The sequence below is a fragment of the Chenopodium quinoa genome, unplaced genomic scaffold, assembly GCF_001683475.1.
Source record: "Chenopodium quinoa cultivar QQ74 unplaced genomic scaffold, ASM168347v1, whole genome shotgun sequence".
Taxonomy (NCBI): domain Eukaryota; kingdom Viridiplantae; phylum Streptophyta; class Magnoliopsida; order Caryophyllales; family Amaranthaceae; genus Chenopodium; species Chenopodium quinoa.
Genome location: NW_018742756.1, coordinates 91,029 through 114,058, shown reverse-complemented (window position 1 = coordinate 114,058; position 23,030 = coordinate 91,029). Strand labels below are relative to the sequence as shown.

At 31.0% G+C, this 23,030-nt stretch overlaps 1 protein-coding gene across 1 annotated transcript; it reads left to right on the top strand.

Annotated features, from left to right (window-relative positions):
- Positions 1 to 14,385: 14,385 nt before the first annotated feature.
- Positions 14,386 to 16,344, top strand: LOC110724328 (calcium/calmodulin-regulated receptor-like kinase 1). The gene is made up of 4 exons (XM_021903750.1): positions 14,386 to 15,059; positions 15,685 to 15,946; positions 16,010 to 16,064; positions 16,157 to 16,344. The coding sequence occupies exons 1-4, from the start codon at positions 14,896 to 14,898 to the stop codon at positions 16,342 to 16,344; spliced, it is 669 nt and encodes a 222-aa protein (XP_021759442.1). The 5' UTR covers positions 14,386 to 14,895.
- Positions 16,345 to 23,030: the final 6,686 nt, after the last annotated feature.

Genomic DNA, 23,030 nt, shown 5'->3' with positions numbered 1-23,030 from the left:
TTAGCTTTAATGAATGCATTTGACTTTTATTTGATGCAATTAGCTTTGATGAATGCATTTGACTTTTATTTGATTCAATTAGGTTTGTTTGAATGTGTTCGACTTTCATTCAATTCAATTAGCTTTGATGAATGCATTTGACTTTCATTTGATTCAATTAGCTTTGTAGAATGCATATGACTTTCATTTGATTAAATTAGCTTTGTTGAATGCATTTGACTTTCATTTGATTTAAAAAGCTTTGTTTGAAAGTGTTTGACTTTCATTTGATTTAATAAGCTTTGTATGAATGTGTTTGACTTTAATTTGATTCAAAAAGATTTGTTTGAATGTGTTTGACTTTCATTTCATTCAATTAGGTTTGCTTGAATGTGTTTGACTTTCATTTGATTGAATTTGCTTTGTAGAATGCATTTGACTTTCATTTGATTCGAAAAGCTTTGTTTGAATGTGTTTAACTTTCAATTGATTCAAGTAACTTTGTTTGATTTTTTTTTACTTTCATTTGATTCAATTAGCTTTGTTGAATGCATTTGACTTTCATTTAATTCAAAAAGCGTTGTTTGAATGTGTTTGACTTTCATTTGATTCAATTAGGTTTGTTTTAATGTGTTTGTTTTTTATTAGATTCAATTAGCTTTGATGAATGCATTTGACTTTTATTTGATTCAATTAGCTTTGATGAATGCATTTGACTTTTATTTCATTCAAATAGGTTTGTTCGAATGTGTTTGACTTTCATTCGATTCAATTAGCTTTGATGAATGCATTTGACTTTCATTTGATTTAAAAAGCTGTGGTAGAATGTGTTTGACTTTCATTTGATTCAATTAGCTTTATAGAATGCATTTGACTTTCATTTGATTCAATTAGGTTTGTTGAATGCATTAGACTTTAATTTGATTAAAAATGCTTTGTTTGAATGTGTTTGACTTTCATTTGATTCAATTAGCTTTGTTTGAATGTGTTTGACATTCATTTGATTCAATTAGCTTTGTTTAACGCATTAGACTTTAATTTGAATCAAAAAGCTTTGTTTGAATGTGTTTGACTGTCATTTGATTCAATTAGGTTTTTTTGTATGTGTTTGACTTTCATTTGATTCAATTAGCTTTCTAGAATGCATTTGACTTTTTTTTTTTATTAAATTAGCCTTGTTGAATGTATTAGACTTTAATTTGAATCAAAAAGCTTTGGTTGACTGTGTTTGACTTTCATTAGATTCAATTAGCTTTATTGAATGCATTTGACTTTTATTTGATTTTGAAAGATTTGTTTGAATGTGTTTGACTTTCATTTGATTCAATTAGCTTTGCTTGAATGTGTTTGACTTTCATATTATTCAATTAGCTTTGTATAATGCATTTGGCTTTCATTTGATTCGAAAAGCTTTGTTTTAATGTGTTTGACTTTTATTTGATTCAATTAACTTTGTTTGAATGTGTTTGACTTTCATTTGATTCAATTAGCTTTGTTTGAATGTGTATGACTTTCATTAGATTCAATTAGCTTTGTAGAATGCAATTGACTTTTTAATTAAATTAGCTTTATTGAATGCATTTTACTTTTATTTGATTCAAAAAGATTTGTTTGAATGTGTTTGACTTTCATTTGATTCAATTAGCTTTCACTAGTAGAAAAATTGAAAAAGGCATCCCCCTTTTGCCACCGGTTCTTGAAAACCGCTGGGAAAAGTTTTGTTTTATAAAAAAAAAAAAAAAAGAGGGAAAATGGATTTGCCACTGGTTCTAACCAAACCGGTGGGAAAAGTATGTTTTTCGCACCGGTTCTAACAAAACCGGTGGGAAAAGTGTTATGAAATAAAAAAAAAACCGCTTATATTCTTCTTTCTTTCTCCTTCAATTCCTTGATCTTTCCTCCTCTCTCGTCTGCGCTACCTCTCTCTCCTCTCCCTCTCCTCCATTAAAACGAACCTCTCTGTACTCCTTCATATCTTTCTCGTCGTACTCCTTCCACTCTCCCTCGTCCATTTAAGCGTTTCTCGCTGTACTCTTTCCTCTCTCTCTCCTCCATTTAAGCGTACTCGAAATTCTCCATTGAAGGGGCTTATGAGCTTTCTCTCCTCCATTGAAGCAGTCTCTAAGGTTAGATGCTTCTTTTTCTTTAATCATCTAATATTAATTTTGACAATCTAGTGTTAATCATGTATTTAATTGTTAGTATATACTCAATTTAGGGTTATTCGAAGTTGGAAAATTGAACTATTGGTTATACAAAGTCGAAGAATTTAACGTAATTTTTGGAGTCTAGTTTGATAATTGAGTCAATTTTGGTTGCTAATTTGTGAATTTTAGTTTATTTATTTTATTTTATAAAAAAAACACAAATTCACAAATTCTGGGGGTGGGGGATTGGTTTCAGTTGTAGAGTTTCGAGTCTACGGCAGTTTCGGGTCAGGGAAAGGGGTGGGGGTTTCTGGTGGGGAAATGGATGGGAGTTAGGGTGGTTTCGGGTTAAGGAATTCAAGTTTTGGGCGGTTTCGTTGGTGGGGCTGGGGCGGGGGGTCTATTGCGCTTATGTGGCTCTGGAAGGAGGGTGGTTTTGGTGGTGGTGCAGGGGGAGGGGGTGGCTGTCGGGGCTGGGTTGGGGAGTGGTTGTTGGGCTGAAACGCAGTCAAGAGATAGACAGGAGAATAGGGTTTTGGGAGGGTTCAAGGTGAAGGATGTTGTTAGTGGGGAGGTTAAGGATGTGCAGGTTTCTTATTTTTCGGTGTTTAGAGAGACATAAAGAGCAATGATATAAATCGAAATGATGACCGGGTTACGGAATGCACATTGTGGATTTGTGGTACAATCGTATAAGTGTTGTGATATGTTTTGTTGATGATGTTATCAGGGAGATGATTTGTGTGTTAGCTACTACTACATTGATAGTGAGCTCAATGCTTATGCCATATCTTCTGCTCAGGTCAACTGCTTAGCTTGCTTATCTATTTTTATACAACTATTGTACGAATACACAAAGGAAGTACGGAATTATGTTGAGTACATTTGATAATTCGGTTCCATGGAAAGTCGAAAAACCTTTAAACTGTTGCCATGCTTCGGTGATTGTAAGTTGTAATTGCTCTGTGTAAATGGATCATTTGGTAAAAAAAAATAAATAAAAAAATAAGTTGTTTGGATGAACTATTTTAATGTTAATTTGTTTTATGGAATGAGTGTTACCCTTGGCCCTAAATCTCCAAGACGATACAGAAAAAGTGTCAGTGGGATGTCTTTGTGGCTTGACGGCTTTAAGAGAAGTAATGTTGTTTCTGCATCTGGTATACTTGAGTTTGCTTACAGGTTTGCTTTCCGAAATTTACTTAAGTTTTTAGTGACAATGTTAAAATTATTCCGTTGAGACATTAAAAATAAGGAATTGGCAATCCTCTTTATGTGATCATAGGGATAAAACCGAATTGGGTAGTGAAGATGAGAAATCTTATCAGTCCGATTAGTGCCATTTTTATAGATTGATCAATGGATTTTGTCAATGTTGCTAACAAATCAATTATGTTTCATAACTTGATGCTTGAATCTTGGTGTTAGATTTTATTACATATATGCTGCTGTTTTGATTCTTTAGAATTTACGTGAGAATCGTAAAAGGAGGTATTAATTGCTTTCTTATGGTAATAAATAATTGTCGTAGTAGACCTCATTACAGCTTATAATGTCATATTACTGTGTTTGGCTGGTGTCATTGCTTTGCTAAGAATGTATAATTCAAGTATAATTTACATCTTTATATTGCGCGTGGCACCCAGATCGACGCGTCGCCGCCGCTGCCGTCATCCGAACCCAACTGGTCCTTGAGTTCTTCTTTAATGGCTGCGCATGTTACCCATTCTTGATTCTTTACTCCAAGCTCGAACCCTATTGGACTGAAAACCAATATGATTGGTTCATCAAAAGAATTTCCCTCTTGAGTCACGTCAGTTTGACTTTCATTTGATTTAAATAGCTTTGTTTAATTGTGTTTGACTTTCATTTAAATCAATTATCTTTGTAGAATGCATTAGACTTTAATTTTATTCGAAAAGCTTTGTTTGAATGTGTTTGACTTTCATTTGATTTAATTAACTTTGTTTGGATGTGTTTGACTTTCATTTGATTCAATTAGCTTTGCATGAATGTGTTTGACTTTCATTTAATTCAATTAGCTTTGTAGAATGCATTTAACTCTTATTTGACTAAATTACCTTTGTTGGATAAATTAGACTTTCATTTGATTCAGAAAGCTTTGTTTGAAAGTGTTTGACTTTCATTTGATTCAATTAGCTTTGCTTGAATGTGTCTTTCATTTGATTCGTTTAGCTTTGTAGAATGCTATTGACTTTCATTTTATTCAATTAGCTTTGTTGAATGCATTTAACTTTCATTTGATTCAGAAAGCTTTGTTTGAATGTGTTTGACTTTCTTTTAGTTCAATTAGATTTGTTGAATGCATTTAACTTTCATTTGATTCAAAAACCTTTGTTTGAAAGTGTTTGACTTTCATTTGATTCATTTAGCTTTATAGAATGCATTTGACTTTCATTTGAATCAAAAAGCTTTGTTTGAATGTGTTTGACTTTCTTTTGATTTAATTAACTTTGTTTGAATGTGTTTGACTTTCATTTGATTCAATTAGCTTTGTTGAATGCATTTGACATTCATTTGATTTAAATAGCTTTGTTTAATTGTTTTTGACTTGCATTTGATTCAATTAGCTTTGTCGAATCTATTTGACTTTAATTTGATTCAAAAAGCTTTATTTGAATGTGTTTGACTTTCATTTTATTTAATTAGCTTGAATGAATTCATTTGACTTTAATTTGATTTAAAAAGCTTTGTTTGAATGTGTTTGGCTTTCATTTGATTCAATTAGATTTGTTTGAATGTGTTTAACTTTCATTCGATTCAATTTGCTTTGTTGAATGCATTTGACTTTAATTTGATTAAAAAAGCTTTGTTTGAATGTGTTTGACTTTCATTTGATTCAAAAAGCTTTGTTTGAATGTGTTTGACTTTCATTTGATACAATTAGCTTTGTTTGAATGTGTTTGACTTTCAGTTGATTCAATGACCTTTGTAGAATGCATTTGACTTTTTTTTTTATTAAATTAGCTTAGTCGAATCCATTAGACTTTAATTTGAATCAAAAAGCTTTGGTTGACTGTGTTTAACTTTCATTTGATTCAATTATCTTTATTGAATGCATTTGACTTTTATTTGATTCAAAAAGATTTGTTTGAATGTGTTTGACATTCATTTGATTCAATTAGCTTTGCTTGAATATGTTAGACCTTCATTTGATTCAATTAGCTTTGTAGAATGCATTTGACTTTAATTTGATTAAATTAGCTTTGTTGAATGCATTAGACTTTAATTTAAATCAAAAAGCTTTGTTTGAATGCATTTGACTTTCATTTGATTCGAAAAGCTTTGTTTGAATGTGTTTGACTTTCATTTCATTGAATTAACTTTGATTCAATTAGCCTTGTTGAATGCATTTGACTTTCATTTAATTCAAAAAGCTTTGTTTGAATGTTTTTGACTTTCATTTGATTCAATCAGCTTTGTTTGAATGTGTTTGACTTTCATTAGATTCAATTAGCTTTGTAGAATGCAATTGACTTTTATTTGATTAAATTAGCTTTGTTGAATGCATTAGACTTTAATTTGAATCAAAAAGCTTTGGTTGATTGTGTTTGACTTTCATTTGATTCAATTAGCTTTATTGAATGCATTTGACTTTTATTTGATTCGAAAAGCTTTGTTTGAATGTGTTTGACTTTGAATTGATTCAATTAACTTTGTTTGAATGTTTTTGACTTTTATTTGATTCAATTAGCTTTGTTGAATGCATTTGACTTTCATTTAATTCAAAAGGCTTTGTTTGAATGTTTTAACTTTCATTTGATTCAATTAGGTTTGTTTGAATGTGTTTGATTTATATTCGATTCAATTAGCTTTGATGAATGCATTTGACTTTTATTTGATGCAATTAGCTTTGATGAATGCATTTGACTTTTATTTGATTCAATTAGGTTTGTTTGAATGTGTTCGACTTTCATTCAATTCAATTAGCTTTGATGAATGCATTTGACTTTCATTTGATTCAAATGCTCTGTTTGAATGTGTTTGACTTTCATTTGATTGAATTAGCTTTATTGAGTGCATTTGACTTTCATTTGATTCAAAAAGCTTTGTTTGAAAGTGTTTGACTTTCATTTGATTTAATAAGCTTTGTATGAATGTGTTTGACTTTAATTTGATTCAAAAAGATTTGTTTGAATGTGTTTGACTTTCATTTCATTCAATTAGGTTTGCTTGAATGTGTTTGACTTTCATTTGATTGAATTTGCTTTGTAGAATGCATTTGACTTTCATTTGATTCGAAAAGCTTTGTTTGAATGTGTTTAACTTTCAATTGATTCATGTAACTTTGTTTGATTTTTTTTTACTTTCATTTGATTCAATTAGCTTTGTTGAATGCATTTGACTTTCATTTAATTCAAAAAGCGTTGTTTGAATGTGTTTGACTTTCATTAGATTCAATTAGGTTTGTTTAAATGTGTTTGTTTTTTATTCGATTCAATTAGCTTTGATGAATGCATTTGACTTTTATTTGATTCAATTAGCTTTGATGAATGCATTTGACTTTTATTTGATTCAAATAGGTTTGTTCGAATGTGTTTGACTTTCATTCGATTCAATTAGCTTTGATGAATGCATTTGACTTTCATTTGATTAAAAAAGCTGTTGTAGAATGTGTTTGACTTTCATTTGATTCAATTAGCTTTATAGAATGCATTTGACTTTCATTTGATTCAATTAGGTTTGTTGAATGCATTAGACTTTAATTTGATTAAAAATGCTATGTTTGAATGTGTTTGACTTTCATTTGATTCAATTAGCTTTGTTTGAATGTGTTTGACATTCATTTGATTCAATTAGCTTTGTTTAACGTATTAGACTATAATTTGATTCAAAAAGCTTTGTTTGAATGTGTTTGACTGTCATTTGATTCAATTAGGTTTTTTTGTATGTGTTTGACTTTCATTTGATTCAATTAGCTTTCTAGAATGCATTTGACTTTTTTTTTATTAAATTAGCCTTGTTGAATGTATTAGACTTTAATTTGAATCAAAAAGCTTTGGTTGACTGTGTTTGACTTTCATTAGATTCAATTAGCTTTATTGAATGCATTTAACTTTTATTTGATTTTGAAAGATTTGTTTGAATGTGTTTGACTTTCATTTGATTCAATTAGCTTTGCTTGAATGTGTTTGACCTTCATATTTTTCAATTAGCTTTGTATAATGCATTTGACTTTCATTTGATTCGAAAAGCTTTGTTTGAATGTGTTTGACTTTTATTTGATTCAATTAACTTTGTTTGAATGTGTTTGACTTTCATTTGATTCAATTAGCTTTGTTTGAATGTGTATGACTTTCATTAGATTCAATTAGCTTTGTAGAATGCAATTGACTTTTATTTAATTAAATTAGCTTTGTTGAATGTATTAGACTTTAATTTCAATCAAAAAGCTTTGGTTGACTGTGTTTGACTTTCATTTCATTGAATTAGTTTTATTGAATGCATTTTACTTTTATTTGATTCAAAAAGATTTGTTTGAATGTGTTTGACTTTCATTTGATTCAATTAGCTTTCACTAGTAGAAAAATTGAAAAAGGCATCCCCCTTTTGCCACCGGTTCTTGAAAACCGGTGGGAAAAGTTTTGTTTTATAAAAAAAAAAAAAAAAAAAAGAGGGAAAATGGATTTGCCACTGGTTCTAACCAAACCGGTGGGAAAAGTATGTTTCTCGCACCGGTTCTAACAAAACCGGTGGGAAAAGTATTATGAAATAAAAAAAAAACCGCTTATATTCTTCTTTCTTTTTCCTTTAATTCCTTGATCTTTCCTCCTCTCTCGTCTGCGCTACCTCTCTCTCCTCTCCCTCTCCTCCATTAAAACGAACCTCTCTGTACTCCTTTATATCTTTCTCGTCGTACTCCTTCCTCTCTCCCTCGTCCATTTAAGCGTTTCTCGCTGTACTCTTTCCTCTCTCTCTCCTCCATTTAAGCGTACTCGAAATTCTTCATTGAAGGGGCTTATGAGCTTTCTCTCCTCCATTGAAGCAGTCTCTAAGGTTAGATGCTTCTTTTTCTTTAATCATCTAATATTAATTTTGACAATCTAGTGTTAATCATGTATTTAATTGTTAGTATATACACAATTTAGGGTTATTCGAAGTTGGAAAATTGAACTATTGGTTATACAAAGTCGAAGAATTTAACGTAATTTTTGGAGTCTAGTTTGATAATTGAGTCAATTTTGGTTGCTAATTTGTGAATTTTAGTTTATTTATTTTATTTTATAGGAAAAACACAAATTCACAAATTCTGGGGGTGGGGGATTGGTTTCAGGGGTAGAGTTTCGAGTCTACGGCAGTTTCGGGTCAGGGAAAGGGGTGGGGGTTTCTGGTGGGGAAAGGGATGGGAGTTAGGGTGGTTTCGGGTTAAGGAATTCAAGTTTTGGGCGGTTTCGTTGGTGGGGCTGGGGCGGGGGGTCTATTGCGCTTATGTGGCTCTGGAAGGAGGGTGGTTTTGGTGGTGGTGCAGGGGGAGGGGGTGGCTGTCGGGGCTGGGTTGGGGAGTGGTTGTTGGGCTGAAACGCAGTCAAGAGATAGACAGGAGAATAGGGTTTTGGGAGGGTTCAAGGTGAAGGATGTTGTTAGTGGGGAGGTTAAGGATGTGCAGGTTTCTTATTTTTCGGTGTTTAGAGAGACATAAAGAGCAATGATATAAATCGAAATGATGACCGGGTTACGGAATGCACATTGTGGATTTGTGGTACAATCGTATAAGTGTTGTGATATGTTTTGTTGATGATGTTATCAGGGAGATGATTTGTGTGTTAGCTACTACTACATTGATAGTGAGCTCAATGCTTATGCCATATCTTCTGCTCAGGTCAACTGCTTAGCTTGCTTATCTATTTTTATACAACTATTGTACGAATACACAAAGGAAGTACGGAATTACGTTGAGTACATTTGATAATTCGGTTCCATGGAAAGTCGAAAAACCTTTAAACTGTTGCCATGCTTCGGTGATTGTAAGTTGTAATTGCTCTGTGTAAATGGATCATTTGGTAAAAAAAAAATAAATAAAAAAATAAGTTGTTTGGATGAACTATTTTAATGTTAATTTGTTTTATGGAATGAGTGTTACCCTTGGCCCTAAATCTCCAAGACGATACAGAAAAAGTGTCAGTGGGATGTCTTTGTGGCTTGACGGCTTTAAGAGAAGTAATGTTGTTTCTGCATCTGGTATACTTGAGTTTGCTTACAGGTTTGCTTTCCGAAATTTACTTAAGTTTTTAGTGACAATGTTAAAATTATTCCGATGAGACATTAAAAATAAGGAATTGGCAATCCTCTTTATGTGATCATAGGGATAAAACCGAATTGGGTAGTGAAGATGAGAAATCTTATCAGTCCGATTAGTGCCATTTTTATAGATTGATCAATGGATTTTGTAAATGTTGCTAACAAATCAATTATGTTTCATAACTTGATGCTTGAATCTTGGTGTTAGATTTTATTACATATATGCTGCTGTTTCGATTCTTTGTAATTTACGTGAGAATCGTAAAAGGAGGTATTAATTGCTTTCTTATGGTAATAAATAATTGTCGTTGTAGACCTCATTACAGCTTATAATGTCATATTACTGTGTTTGGCTGGTGTCATTGCTTTGCTAAGAATGTATAATTCAAGTATAATTTACATCTTTATATTGCGCGTGGCACCCAGATCGACGCGTCGCCGCCGCTGCCGACGTCCGAACCCAACTGGTCCTTGAGTTCTTCTTTAATGGCTGCGCATGTTACCCATTCTTGATTCTTTACTCCAAGCTCGAACCCTATTGGACTTAAAACCAATATGATTGGTTCATCAAAAGAATTTCCCTCTTGAGTCACGTCAGTTTGACTTTCATTTGAGATAAATAGCTTTGTTTAATTGTGTTTGACTTTCATTTAAATCAATTAGCTTTGTAGAATGCATTAGACTTTAATTTGATTCAAAAAGCTTTGTTTGAATGTGTTTGACTTTCATTTGATTTAATTAACTTTGTTTGGATGTGTTTGACTTTCATTTGATTCAATTAGCTTTGCATGAATGTGTTTGACTTTCATTTAATTCAATTAGCTTTGTAGAATGCATTTGACTCTTATTTGATTAAATTACCTTTGTTGAATAAATTAGACTTTCATTTGATTCAGAAAGCTTTGTTCGAAAGTGTTTGACTTTCATTTGATTCAATTAGCTTTGCTTGAATGTGTTTGACTTTCATTTGATTCGTTTAGCTTTGTAGAATGCTATTGACTTTCATTTTATTCAATTAGCTTTGTTGAATGCATTTAACTTTCATTTGATTCAGAAAGCTTTGTTTGAATGTGTTTGACTTTCTTTTAGTTCAATTAGATTTGTTGAATGCATTTGACTTTCATTTGATTCAAAAAGCTTTGTTTGAAAGTGTTTGACTTTCATTTGATTCAATTAGCTTTGCTTGAATGTGTTTGACTTCCATTTGATTCAACTAGCTTTATAGAATGCATTTGACTTTTATTCGATTCGAAAAGCTTTGTTTGAATGTGTTTAACTTTCATTTGATTCAATTAACTTTGATTGAATGTGTTTGACTTTCATTAGATTCAATTAGCTTTGTTGAATGCATTTGACTTTCATTTGATTCAAAAAGCTTTGTTTAAATGTGTTTGACTTTCATTTGATTTAAATAGCTTTGTTTATTTGTGTTTAATTTTCATTTAATTAAATTAGCTTTGTATAATGCATTAGACTTTAAATTGATTCAAAAAGCTTTGTTTAAATGTGTTTGACTTTCATTTGATTCATTTAGCTTTATAGAATGCATTTGACTTTCATTTGATTCAAAAAGCTTTGTTTGAATGTGTTTGACTTTCTTTTGATTTAATTAACTTTGTTTGAATGTGTTTGACTTTCATTTGGTTCAATTAGCTTTGTTGAATGCATTTGACATTCATTTGATTTAAATAGCTTTGTTTAATTGTTTTTGACTTTCATTTGATTCAATTAGCTTTGTCGAATCTATTTGACTTTAATTTGATTCAAAAAGCTTTATTTGAATGTGTTTGACTTTCATTTTATTTAATTAGCTTGAATGAATTCATTTGACTTTAATTTGATTTAAAAAGCTTTGTTTGAATGTGTTTGGCTTTCATTTGATTCAATTAGATTTGTTTGAATGTGTTTGACTTTAATTCGATTCAATTTTCTTTGTTGAATGCATTTGACTTTAATTTGATTAAAAAAAAGCTTTGTTTGAATGTGTTTGACTTTCATTTGATTCAAAAAGCTTTGTTTGAATGTGTTTGACTTTCATTTGATACAATTAGCTTTGTTTGAATGTGTTTGACTTTCAGTTGATTCAATGACCTTTGTAGACTGCATTTGACTTTTTTTTTTTTATTAAATTAGCTTAGTTGAATGCATTAGACTTTAATTTGAATCAAAAAGCTTTGGTTGACTGTGTTTAACTTTCATTTGATTCAATTATCTTTATTGAATGCATTTGACTTTTATTTGATTCAAAAAGATTTGTTTGAATGTGTTTGACATTCATTTGATTCAATTAGCTTTGCTTGAATATGTTAGACCTTCATTTGATTCAATTAGCTTTGTAGAATGCATTTGACTTTAATTTGATTAAATTAGCTTTGTTGAATGCATTAGACTTTAATTTAAATCAAAAAGCTTTGTTTGAATGCATTTGACTTTCATTTGATTCGAAAAGCTTTGTTTGAATGTGTTTGACTTTCATTTCATTGAATTAACTTTGATTCAATTAGCCTTGTTGAATGCATTTGACTTTCATTTAATTCAAAAAGCTTTGTTTGAATGTTTTTGACTTTCATTTGATTCAATCAGCTTTGTTTGAATGTGTTTGACTTTCATTAGATTCAATTAGCTTTGTAGAATGCAATTGACTTTTATTTAATTAAATTAGCTTTGTTGAATGCATTAGACTTTAATTTGAATCAAAAAGCTTTGGTTGACTGTGTTTGACTTTCATTTGATTCAATTAGCTTTATTGAATGCATTTGACTTTTATTTGATTCGAAAAGCTTTGTTTGAATGTGTTTGACTTTGAATTGATTCAATTAACTTTGTTTGAATGTTTTTGACTTTTATTTGATTCAATTAGCTTTGTTGAATGCATTTGACTTTCATTTAATTCAAAAGGCTTTGTTTGAATGTTTTTACTTTCATTTGATTCAATTAGGTTTGTTTGAATGTGTTTGATTTATATTCGATTCAATTAGCTTTGATGAATGCATTTGACTTTTATTTGATGCAATTAGCTTTGATGAATGCATTTGACTTTTATTTGATTCAATTAGGTTTGTTTGAATGTGTTCGACTTACATTCAATTCAATTAGCTTTGATGAATGCATTTGACTTTCATTTGATTCAAATGCTCTGTTTGAATGTGTTTGACTTTCATTTGATTCAATTAGCTTTATTGAATGCATTTGACTTTCATTTGATTCAAAAAGCTTTGTTTGAAAGTGTTTGACTTTCATTTGATTTAATAAGCTTTGTTTGAATGTGTTTGACTATAATTTGATTCAAAAAGATTTGTTTGAATGTGTTTGACTTTCATTTCATTCAATTAGGTTTGCTTGAATGTGTTTGACTTTCATTTGATTGAATTTACTTTGTAGAATGCATTTGACTTTCATTTGATTCGAAAAGCTTTGTTTGAATGTGTTTAACTTTCAATTTATTCAAGTAACTTTGTTTGATTTTTTTTTTTACTTTCATTTGATTCAATTAGCTTTGTTGAATGCATTTGACTTTCATTTAATTCAAAAAGCGTTGTTTGAATGTGTTTGACTTTCATTTGATTCAATTAGGTTTGTTTAAATGTGTTTGTTTTTTATTCGATTCAATTAGCTTTGATGATTGCATTTGACTTTTATTTGATTCAATTAGCTTTGATGAATGCATTTGACTTTTATTTGATTCAAATAGGTTTGTTCGAATGTGTTTGACTTTCATTTGATTCAATTAGCTTTGTTTAACGCATTAGACTTTAATTTGATTCAAAAAGATTTGTTTGAATGTGTTTGACTGTCATTTTGATTCAATTAGCTTTTTTTGTATGTGTTTGACTTTCATTTGATTCAATTAGCTTTCTAGAATACATTTGACTTTTTTTTTTATTAAATTAGCCTTGTTGAATGTATTAAACTTTAATTTGAATCAAAAAGCTTTGGTTGACTGTGTTTGACTTTCATTAGATTCAATTAGCTTTATTGAATGCATTTGACTTTTATTTGATTTTGAAAGATTTGTTTGAATGTGTTTGACTTTCATTTGATTCAATTAGCTTTGCTTGAATGTGTTTGACTTTCATATTATTCAATTAGCTTTGTATAATGCATTTGACTTTCATTTGATTCAATTAACTTTGTTTGAATGTGTTTGACTTTTATTTGATTCAATTAGCTTTGTTTGAATGTGTTTGACTTTCATTTGATTCAATTAGCTTTGTTTGAATGTGTATGACTTTCATTAGATTCAATTAGCTTTGTAGAATGCAATTGACTTTTATTTAATTAAATTAGCTTTGTTGAATGTATTAGACTTTAATTTCAATCAAAAAGCTTTGGTTGACTGTGTTTGACTTTCATTTCATTGAATTAGCTTTATTGAATGCATTTTACTTTTATTTGATTCAAAAAGATTTGTTTGAATGTGTTTGACTTTCATTTGATTCAATTAGCTTTCACTAGTAGAAAAATTGAAAAAGGATTATAAAAACCGGTGGGAAAAGTTTTGTTTTATAAAAAAAAAAAAAAACAAAAAGAGGGAAAATGGATTTGCCACTGGTTCTAACCAAACCGGTGGGAAAAGTATGTTTCTCGCACCGGTTCTAACAAAACCGGTGGGAAAAGTGTTATGAAATAAAAAAACCGCTTATATTCTTCTTTCTTTCTCCTTCAATTCCTTGATCTTTCCTCCTCTCTCGTCTGCGCTACCTCTCTCTCCTCTCCCTCTCCTCCATTAAAACGAACCTCTGTATACTCCTTCATATCTTTCTTGTCGTACTCCTTCCTCTCTCCCTCGTCCATTTAAGCGTTTCTCGCTGTACTCTTTCCTCTCTCTCTCCTCCATTTAAGCGTACTCGAAATTCTCCATTGAAGGGGCTTATGAGCTTTCTCTCCTCCATTGAAGCAGTCTCTAAGGTTAGATGCTTCTTTTTCTTTAATCATCTAATATTAATTTTGACAATCTAGTGTTAATCATGTATTTAATTGTTAGTATATACTCAATTTAGGGTTATTCGAAGTTGGAAAATTGAACTATTGGTTATACAAAGTCGAAGAATTTAACGTAATTTTTGGAGTCTTGTGCAGGTTTCTTTTTTTTCGATGTTCAGAGAGACATAAAGAGCAATGATATAAATTGAAATGATGACCGGGTTACGGAATGCACATTGTGGATTTGTGGTACAATCGTATAAGTGTTGTGATATGTTTTGTTGATGATGTTATCAGGGAGATGATTTGTGTGTTAGCTACTACTACATTGACAGTGAGCTCAATGCTTATGCCATATCTTCTGCTCAGGTCAACTGCTTAGCTTGCTTATCTATTTTTATACAACTATTGTACGAATACACAAAGGAAGTACGGAATTATGTTGAGTACATTTGATAATTCGGTTCCATGGAAAGTCGAAAAACCTTTAAACTGTTGCCATGCTTCGGTGATTGTAAGTTGTAATTGCTTTGTGTAAATGGATCATTTGGTAAAAAAAAAATAAATAAAAAAATAAGTTGTTTGGATGAACTATTTTAATGTTAATTTGTTTTATGGAATGAGTGTTACCCTTGGCCCTAAATCTCCAAGACGATACAGAAAAAGTGTCAGTGGGATGTCTTTGTGGCTTGACGGCTTTAAGAGAAGTAATGTTGTTTCTGCATCTGGTATACTTGAGTTTGCTTACAGGTTTGCTTTCCGAAATTTACTTAAGTTTTTAGTGACAATGTTAAAATTATTCCGATGAGACATTAAAAATAAGGAATTGGCAATCCTCTTTATGTGATCATAGGGATAAAACCGAATTGGGTAGTGAAGATGAGAAATCTTATCATTTCGATTAGTGCCATTTTTATAGATTGATCAATGGATTTTGTAAATGTTGCTAACAAATCAATTATGTTTCATAACTTGATGCTTGAATCTTGGTGTTAGATTTTATTACATATATGCTGCTGTTTTGATTCTTTGTAATTTACGTGAGAATCGTAAAAGGAGGTATTAATTGCTTTCTTATGGTAATAAATAATTGTCGTAGTAGACCTCATTACAGCTTATAATGTCATATTACTGTGTTTGGCTGGTGTCATTGCTTTGCTAAGAATGTATAATTCAAGTATAATTTACATCTTAATATGATTTTTGGTCTCAGTATCTCAAGTGCTCTCTTTCTCCACCCTCTTTGTCAATCTATCCTTGTTGGAGAGTAATTTCTTGTAGATTCAAATCATGGTTAAACTACTGATATGAACAGAACTCTGATTGCACTTTACTTGATGACTATAAGAGTATAAGCTGGCTACTTCTTTTGTAGGGATTTGCAGAAGGCGACTCAGAATTTCACAACATTGGTTGGCCAGGGTGCATATGGTCCTGTGTACAAAGCTCAAATGTCAACTGGTGAAATAGTTGCTGTGAAGGTGCTGGCAACTGATTCAAAGCAAGGGGAGCGAGAATTTGAAACACAGGTAATGTCATATTTTAATCAGTGCAGCTTCTTAGCGGCATTTAATCTATACCAAGGTTCATCCTTAGATGTCCTGTGTGGTAGACAAGTTGCTGTCTCTTTTTATGCTGTAGTTATTTTGATGATTGATTCTTGATCTCACCTTCTTTTATTGCATGCTCTTGTTTCTCAGGTTAAGCTGTTAGGAAGGTTGCATCACAGGAACCTCTTGAATTTGCTTGGAAATTGTACAGAGAAGGGTAGTATCCGAATTGGGTTGAAATTTATTGTGAAATAGAACTATAGGGCTTGAATTACAATCTTGGGTTGATTATTCCAGTTTTAGGTGAGCTGCCATCGGCAATGAGGACAGCAGCTTGGGTGGGGAAATGGCATTTGATACTACAAAGACAAACACCATTGCCACCAATGTCACTGTGCTCTGCTCTGCATCAGTTTTGCATTCTTGCCACCCTTGAAGTCCTGAGTTCTATTAGTTTTTGTATACTGTCAGACAGCATATGTTAATGTTTATATGTCGAAAAATATATATGTTAGTGTTTATATGTCCATTTTTTTTTAGTTTTTTAAAGTGTAATATTACAAGTTATTGAGGCAAATATATGTGTTTTATGTATATTATGATTATATATAAGTATTTGGTACAATTTAAGTGAAAAAAATGCAAAAAATAAAAAAAAAAATTAATTTTTTGGGGCACTTTTGCCACCGGGTCAGTGTGAAAATCAGTGGGAAATGTTATAGTTTTGCCACCGGTTCACTTGAAAACCGGTGGGAAAAGTCCTCCAGCTATAAGATAAATCACATGTTTTTGCCACCGGTTCACTCCAAAACCGGTGGGAAAAGTGGTTTTTGCCACCGGTTTTGAACCGGTGGGAAATCTTTGGGGATTTAGCACCCCCCAAATCAAGAACGGTTCAAAACCGGTGGGGAATGAGTGGTTTGAACCGGTGGGGATTGGGGTTTTTTGCCTAGTGTTTGCTTGAATGTGTTTGACTTTCATTTGATTCAATTAGCTTTGTAGAATGCATTTGACTTTCATTTGATTTGAAAAGCTTTGTTTGAATGTGTTTGACTTTCATTTGATTCAATTAGCTTTGTTGAATGCATTTGACTTTCATTTAATTCAAAAAGCTTTGTTTGAAAATGTTTGACTTTCATTTGATTTAAATAGCTTTGTTTAATTGTGTTTGACTTTCATTAGATTCTTTTTTTTTTTTTTGAAAAGGTAAGAAAATTATTAATACCAAAAGACGAGGGACAAGCCCTCAAGTACAACCCCAGACCTAGGAGAGACCACCTTCTAGGAAGGGTGCCTCAAAGCTAGGATGGGCTAGGCACAAAGTTGGAAGGCACAACAGCCCATAAGTTCTAGCACAAAGCAAACAAACCAAGACAAACTAAAAAAAAACAAAGCTAAAAGGCCCAAAACAAAAGGGCCTATCGAGGAATACAACTTCTAAGCATAAACAGCCATTTACAATGCTGTTTTTTCCACTTACTACCAATATTTTGCTGAATTCTATCAACAATCTCTGTGCACATTTTAGTGCATAATCTTCTCGGATGAGGAACAGCAGCATTCCAGAAGGTGTGATTCCGTGCATACCAGAGGTAGTACACCAAACCAGTAAGGACAGCAAAGCCCACCTTTCTCTTAATAGGGTCTTTAAACAATTTTTTCCAACATTTCCAGGTGCTGTTAATATCAACATGTTTTTTAGAAATCTGCAACAAATGACAGATAATATTCATACATCTTCTGCTGTAAGGACAGTTGAAAAATAGGTGACTATGATCTTCCCTCTGATCTCCACAAAGATAGCAAGTAGCAGAGTCACTAACACCCATTCTCAGTAATTTATCTCTTGTTCTCAGTCTGCCCAAAATAGCCATCCAAGCTATAATGGAATGTCTAGGAACATTGTAATGATTCCAGATCCAGCTATCCCAATCTATAGTCTGTGAACCTCTCTGTAACCAGGCATATCCATCTGAGATAGAGTACTTCCCCTTTTTCCAGTGTTCAGAGTGAAAACCATCCTTTAACTCATCCTTAACAGAGCAGATCCTCTTCCAAGCCCAACCATCAGCTTTCTTGGGGACATAGGACCACCAATTAGTCTCTTTCATGTAGACATTGTGGATCCATTTAACCCATAATGAGTCTTGTTTCTGAGCAACCTCCCAAACAAACCACAGCTCACAATCTCTGATCCCCATACCACCAGTTTTCTTAGCTCGACAAATCCAACTCCAAGCAACAGGAGGGCATTTAGACAATGAAGCTGACCCACACCATAAGAATGCCCTGCATAGCTGATTTATCCTGTTAATGACTGTCTTGGGAAACAGAATACATTGTGCCCAGTAGGTGTGTAGGCTCATAAGAACAGAATTTATGAGCACCACTCTTGCAGCATAAGAAAGGTTCCTACTGGACCACCTAGTCATCCTAGCCAGCATACTGTCAATTAACCCATCAAAATCACTAACCTTCATGTATCTGCTATTCAAAGGTATACCCAAGTATTTAAAAGGCATACAGCCTTCCACAAACCCCGAGTGCTGTAAAATCTCCTTCTTAATATCAGGATGAACATTACCAAAATAGATGGCAGTCTTATCAGAGTTAGCTAGCAACCCCGAGACCTTTTCAAACATTTTCAGAGCTCTTGTAAGATAGCTCACTGATTTTTTATCCCCATCAGCAAAGAGCATTAAATCATCAGCAAACACCAGATGATTAAGTTTCAACTGTTTGCACCTATAGTGAAACTTGAAACCCTTCTTGTGCCCTACCTTCCTTAGCAGCCTGGTTAAATACTCCATTACAATCACAAAGAGAAGAGGAGACATGGGATCTCCCTGTCTCACACCTCTCTTACCCGGAAAGAAACCATGCATACCCCCATTTAGAAAGATGGAATAAGACGGAGAGGTCACACATTCCATAATCCAGTGAACAAACTGAGTAGGGAAACCAAAACAGCCTAGCATATCCTCAATAAAGCTCCAGTAAACTGAATCATAAGTTTGTAGAACACATTTTACTTTTATTTCATTAAATTAGCTTTGATGAATGCATTAAACTTTCATTTTATTCAGAAAGCTTTGCTTGAATGTGTTTGAATTTTATTTGATTCAATTAGCTATATAGAATGCATTTGACTATCATTTGATTCAAAACGCTTTGTTTAAAATTGTTTGACTTTCATTTGATTCAATTAACTTTGTCTGAATGTGTTTAACTTTCATTTGATTCAATTAGCTTTGTTGAATGTTTTGACTTTCATTTGATTCAAAAAGCTTTGTTTGATTGTGTTTGACTTTCATTTTATTTAAATAGCTTTGTTTAATTGTGCTTCACTTTCATTTAATTCAATTAGCTTTGTAGAATGCATTAGACTTTAACTTGATTCAAACAGCTTTGTTTGAATGCTTTTGACTTTCATTTGATTCCTTTAACTTTGTAGAATGCATTTGACTTTCATTTTATTCAATTAGCTTTGTTGAATGCATTTGACTTTCATTTGATTCAATTAACTTTGTTTGAATGTGTTTGACTTTCATTTGATTCAATTAGCTTTCTTGAATGCATTTTACTTTCATTTGATTCAAAAAGCTTTGTTTGAATGTGTTTGACTTTAATTTGATTCAAAAAGCTTTGTTTGAATTTGTTTGACTTTCATTTGATTCAGATAGTTTATTTTGAATGTGTTTGACTTCCATTTGATTTGTTTAGCTTTGTAGAATGCATTTAACATTCATTTGATTCAATTAGCTTTGTTGAATGCATTTGACTTTCATTTAATTCAGAAAGCTTTGATTGAATGTGTTTAACTTCCATTTGATTCAATTAGTTTTATAGAATGCATTTGACTTTCATTTGATTCGAATGCTTTGTTTAATTGTGCTTGACTTTCATTTAATTCAATTAGCTTTGTAGAATGCATTAGACTTTAATTTGATTCAAACAGCTTTGTTGGAATTTGTTTGACTTTCATTTGATTCAATTAGCTTTGTTTCAATGTGTTTGACTTTCAATTGATTCAATTAGCTTTGCTTGAATGTTTTTTACTTTCATTTGATTGCTTTAGCTATGTAGAATGCATTTGACTTTCATTTTATTCAATTAGCTTTGTTGAATGCATTTGACATTCATTTGATTCAATTAGTTTTATAGAATGCATTTGACTTTCATTTGATTCGAAAAGCTTTGTTTAAATTTGTTTGACTTTCATTTGATTCAATTAACTTTGTTTGAATGTGTTTGACTTTCATTTGATTCAATTAGTTTTGTTGAATGCATTTGACTTTCATTTGATTCAAAAAGCTTTGTTTGAATGTGTTTGACTTTCATTTGTTTTAAATAGCTTTGTTTAATTGTGTTTGACTTTCATTTGATTCAATTAGCTTTGTAGAATGCATTAGACTTTAATTTGATTCAAAAATCTTTATTTGAATGTTATTGACTTTCATTTGATTCAGTTAGCTTGAATGAATTCATTTGACTTTCATTTGATTCAAAAAGCTTTGTTTGAATGTGTTTTACTTTCATTTAATTCAATTAGGTTTGTTTGAATGTGTTTGACTTTCATTCGATTCAATTAGCTTTGTTGAATGCATTTGAGTTACATTTGATTCAAAAAGCTCTATTTGAATGTGTTAGACTTTCATTTGACTCAATTAGGTTTGTTTGAATGTCTTTAACTTTCATTTGATTCAATTAGTTTTGGTAGAATGTGTTTGACTTTCATTTGATTCAATTAGCTTTGTTTAATGCATTAGACTTTAATTTGATTCAAAAAGCTTTGTTTGAATGTGTTTGACTTTCATTTGATTCAATCAGCTTTTTTTGAATGTGTTTGACTTTCATTTGATTAAACTAGCTTTGTAGAATGCATTTGACTTTCATTTTATTAAATTAGCTTTGTTGAATGCATTAGACTTTAATTTGAATCAAAAAGCTTTGGTTGACTGTGTTTGACTTTCATTTGATTCAATTTGCTTTATAGAATGCATTTGACTATCATTTGATTCAAATAGATTTGTTTGAATGTGTTTTACTTTCATTTGATTCAATTACCTTTGCTTGAATGTGTTTGACTTTTATTCAATTAAATTAGCTTTGTTGAATGCATTAAACTTTCGTTAGATTCAGAAAGCTTTGCTTGAATGTGTTTGACTTTCATTCGATTCAATTAGCTTTATAGAATGCATTTGACTTTCATTTGATTCAAAAAGCTTTGTTTGAATGTGTTTGACTTTCATTTGATTCAATTAACATTGTTTGAATGTGTTTGACTTTAATTTGATTCAATTAGCTTTGTTGAATGCATTTGACTTTCATTTGATTCAAAAAGCATTGTTAGAATGTGTTTGACTTTCATTTGATTTAAATAGCTTTGTTCGATTGTGTTTGACTTTCATTTGATTCAATTAGCTTTGTAGAATGCATTAGACTTTAATTTGATTCAAAAAGCTTTATTTGAATGTGTTTGACTTTTATTTGATTCAATTAGCTTGAATGAATTCATTTGACTTTCTTTTAATTCAAAAAGCTTTGTTTGAAAATGTTTGACTTTCATTTGATTTAAATAGCTTTGTTTAATTGTGTTTGACTTTCATTAGATTCAATTAGCTTTGTAGAATGCAATTGACTTTTATCTGATTAAATTAGCTTTGTTGAATGTATTTGACTTTAATTTCAATCAAAAAGCTTTGGTTGACTGTGTTTGACTTTCATTTGATTCAATTAGCTTTATTGAATGCATTTAAGTTTTATTTGATTCAAAAAGATTTATTTAATTGTGTTTAACTTTCATTTGATTCAATTAGCTTTGTAGAATGCATATGACTTTCATTTGATTAAATTAGCTTTGTTGAATGCATTTGACTTTCATTTGATTTAAAACGCTTTGTTTGAAAGTGTTTGACTTTCGTTTGATTTAATAAGCTTTGTTTGAATGTGCTTGACTTTAATTTGATACAAAAAGCTTTGTTTGAATTTGTTTGACTTTCATTTGATTCAATTAGCTTTGTATGAATGTGTTTGACTTCCATTTGATTCGTTTAGCTTTGTAGAATGCATTTAACATTCATTTGATTCAATTAGCTTTGTAGAATGCATTAGACTTTAATTTAATTCAAAAAGCTTTATTTGAATGTGTTTGACTTTCATTTGATTTAATTAGCTTGAATGAATTCATTTGACTTTCATTTGATTCAAAAAGCTCTATTTGAATGTGTTTAACTTTCATTTGACTCAATTAGGTTTGTTTGAATGTGTTTGACTTTCATTAGATTTAATTACCGTTGTTGAATGCATTTGACTTTCATTTGATTCAAAAAGCTTTGTTTGAATGTGTTTGACTTTCATTTGATTTAAATAGCTTTGTTTAATTGTGTTTGACATTCATTTGATTCAATTAGCTTTGTTGAATGCATTAGACTTTAATTTGATTCAAAAAGCTTTGTTTGAATGTGTTAGACTTTCATTCGATTCAAATAGCTTTGATGAATGCATTTGACTTTCATTTGATTCAAAAAGCTCTGTTGAATGTGTTTGACTTTTATTTGACTCAATTAGGGTTGTTTGAATGTGTTTGACTTTCATTTGATTCAATTACCTTTGTTGAATGCATTTGACTTTCATTTGATTCAAAAAGCTTTGTTTGAATGTGTTTGACTTTCATTTGATTTAAATAGCTTTGTTTAATTGTGTTTGACTTTCATTTGATTCAATTATCTTTGTAGAATCCATTAGACTTTAATTTGATTCTAAAAGCTTTGTTTGAATGTGTTTGACTTTCATTCGATTCAATTAGCTTTGATGAATGCATTTAACTTTCATTTGATTCAAAAAGCTCTATTTGAATGTGTTTGAGTTTTATTTGAATCAATTAGGTTTGTTTGAATGTGTTTGACTTTCATTTGATTCAATTAGCTTTTTTTGAATGTGTTTGACTTTCATTTGATTCAAGTAGCTTTGTTTAATGCATTAGCTTTAATTTGATTCAAAAAGCTTTGATTGAATGTGTTTGACTTTCATTTGATTCTATCAGCTTTGTTTGAATGTGTTTGACTTTCATTTGATTCAATTAGCTTTGTAGAATGCAATTGACTTTTATTTAATTAAATTAGATTTGTTGAATTAATTTGAATCAAAAAGTTTTGGTTGACTGTGTTTG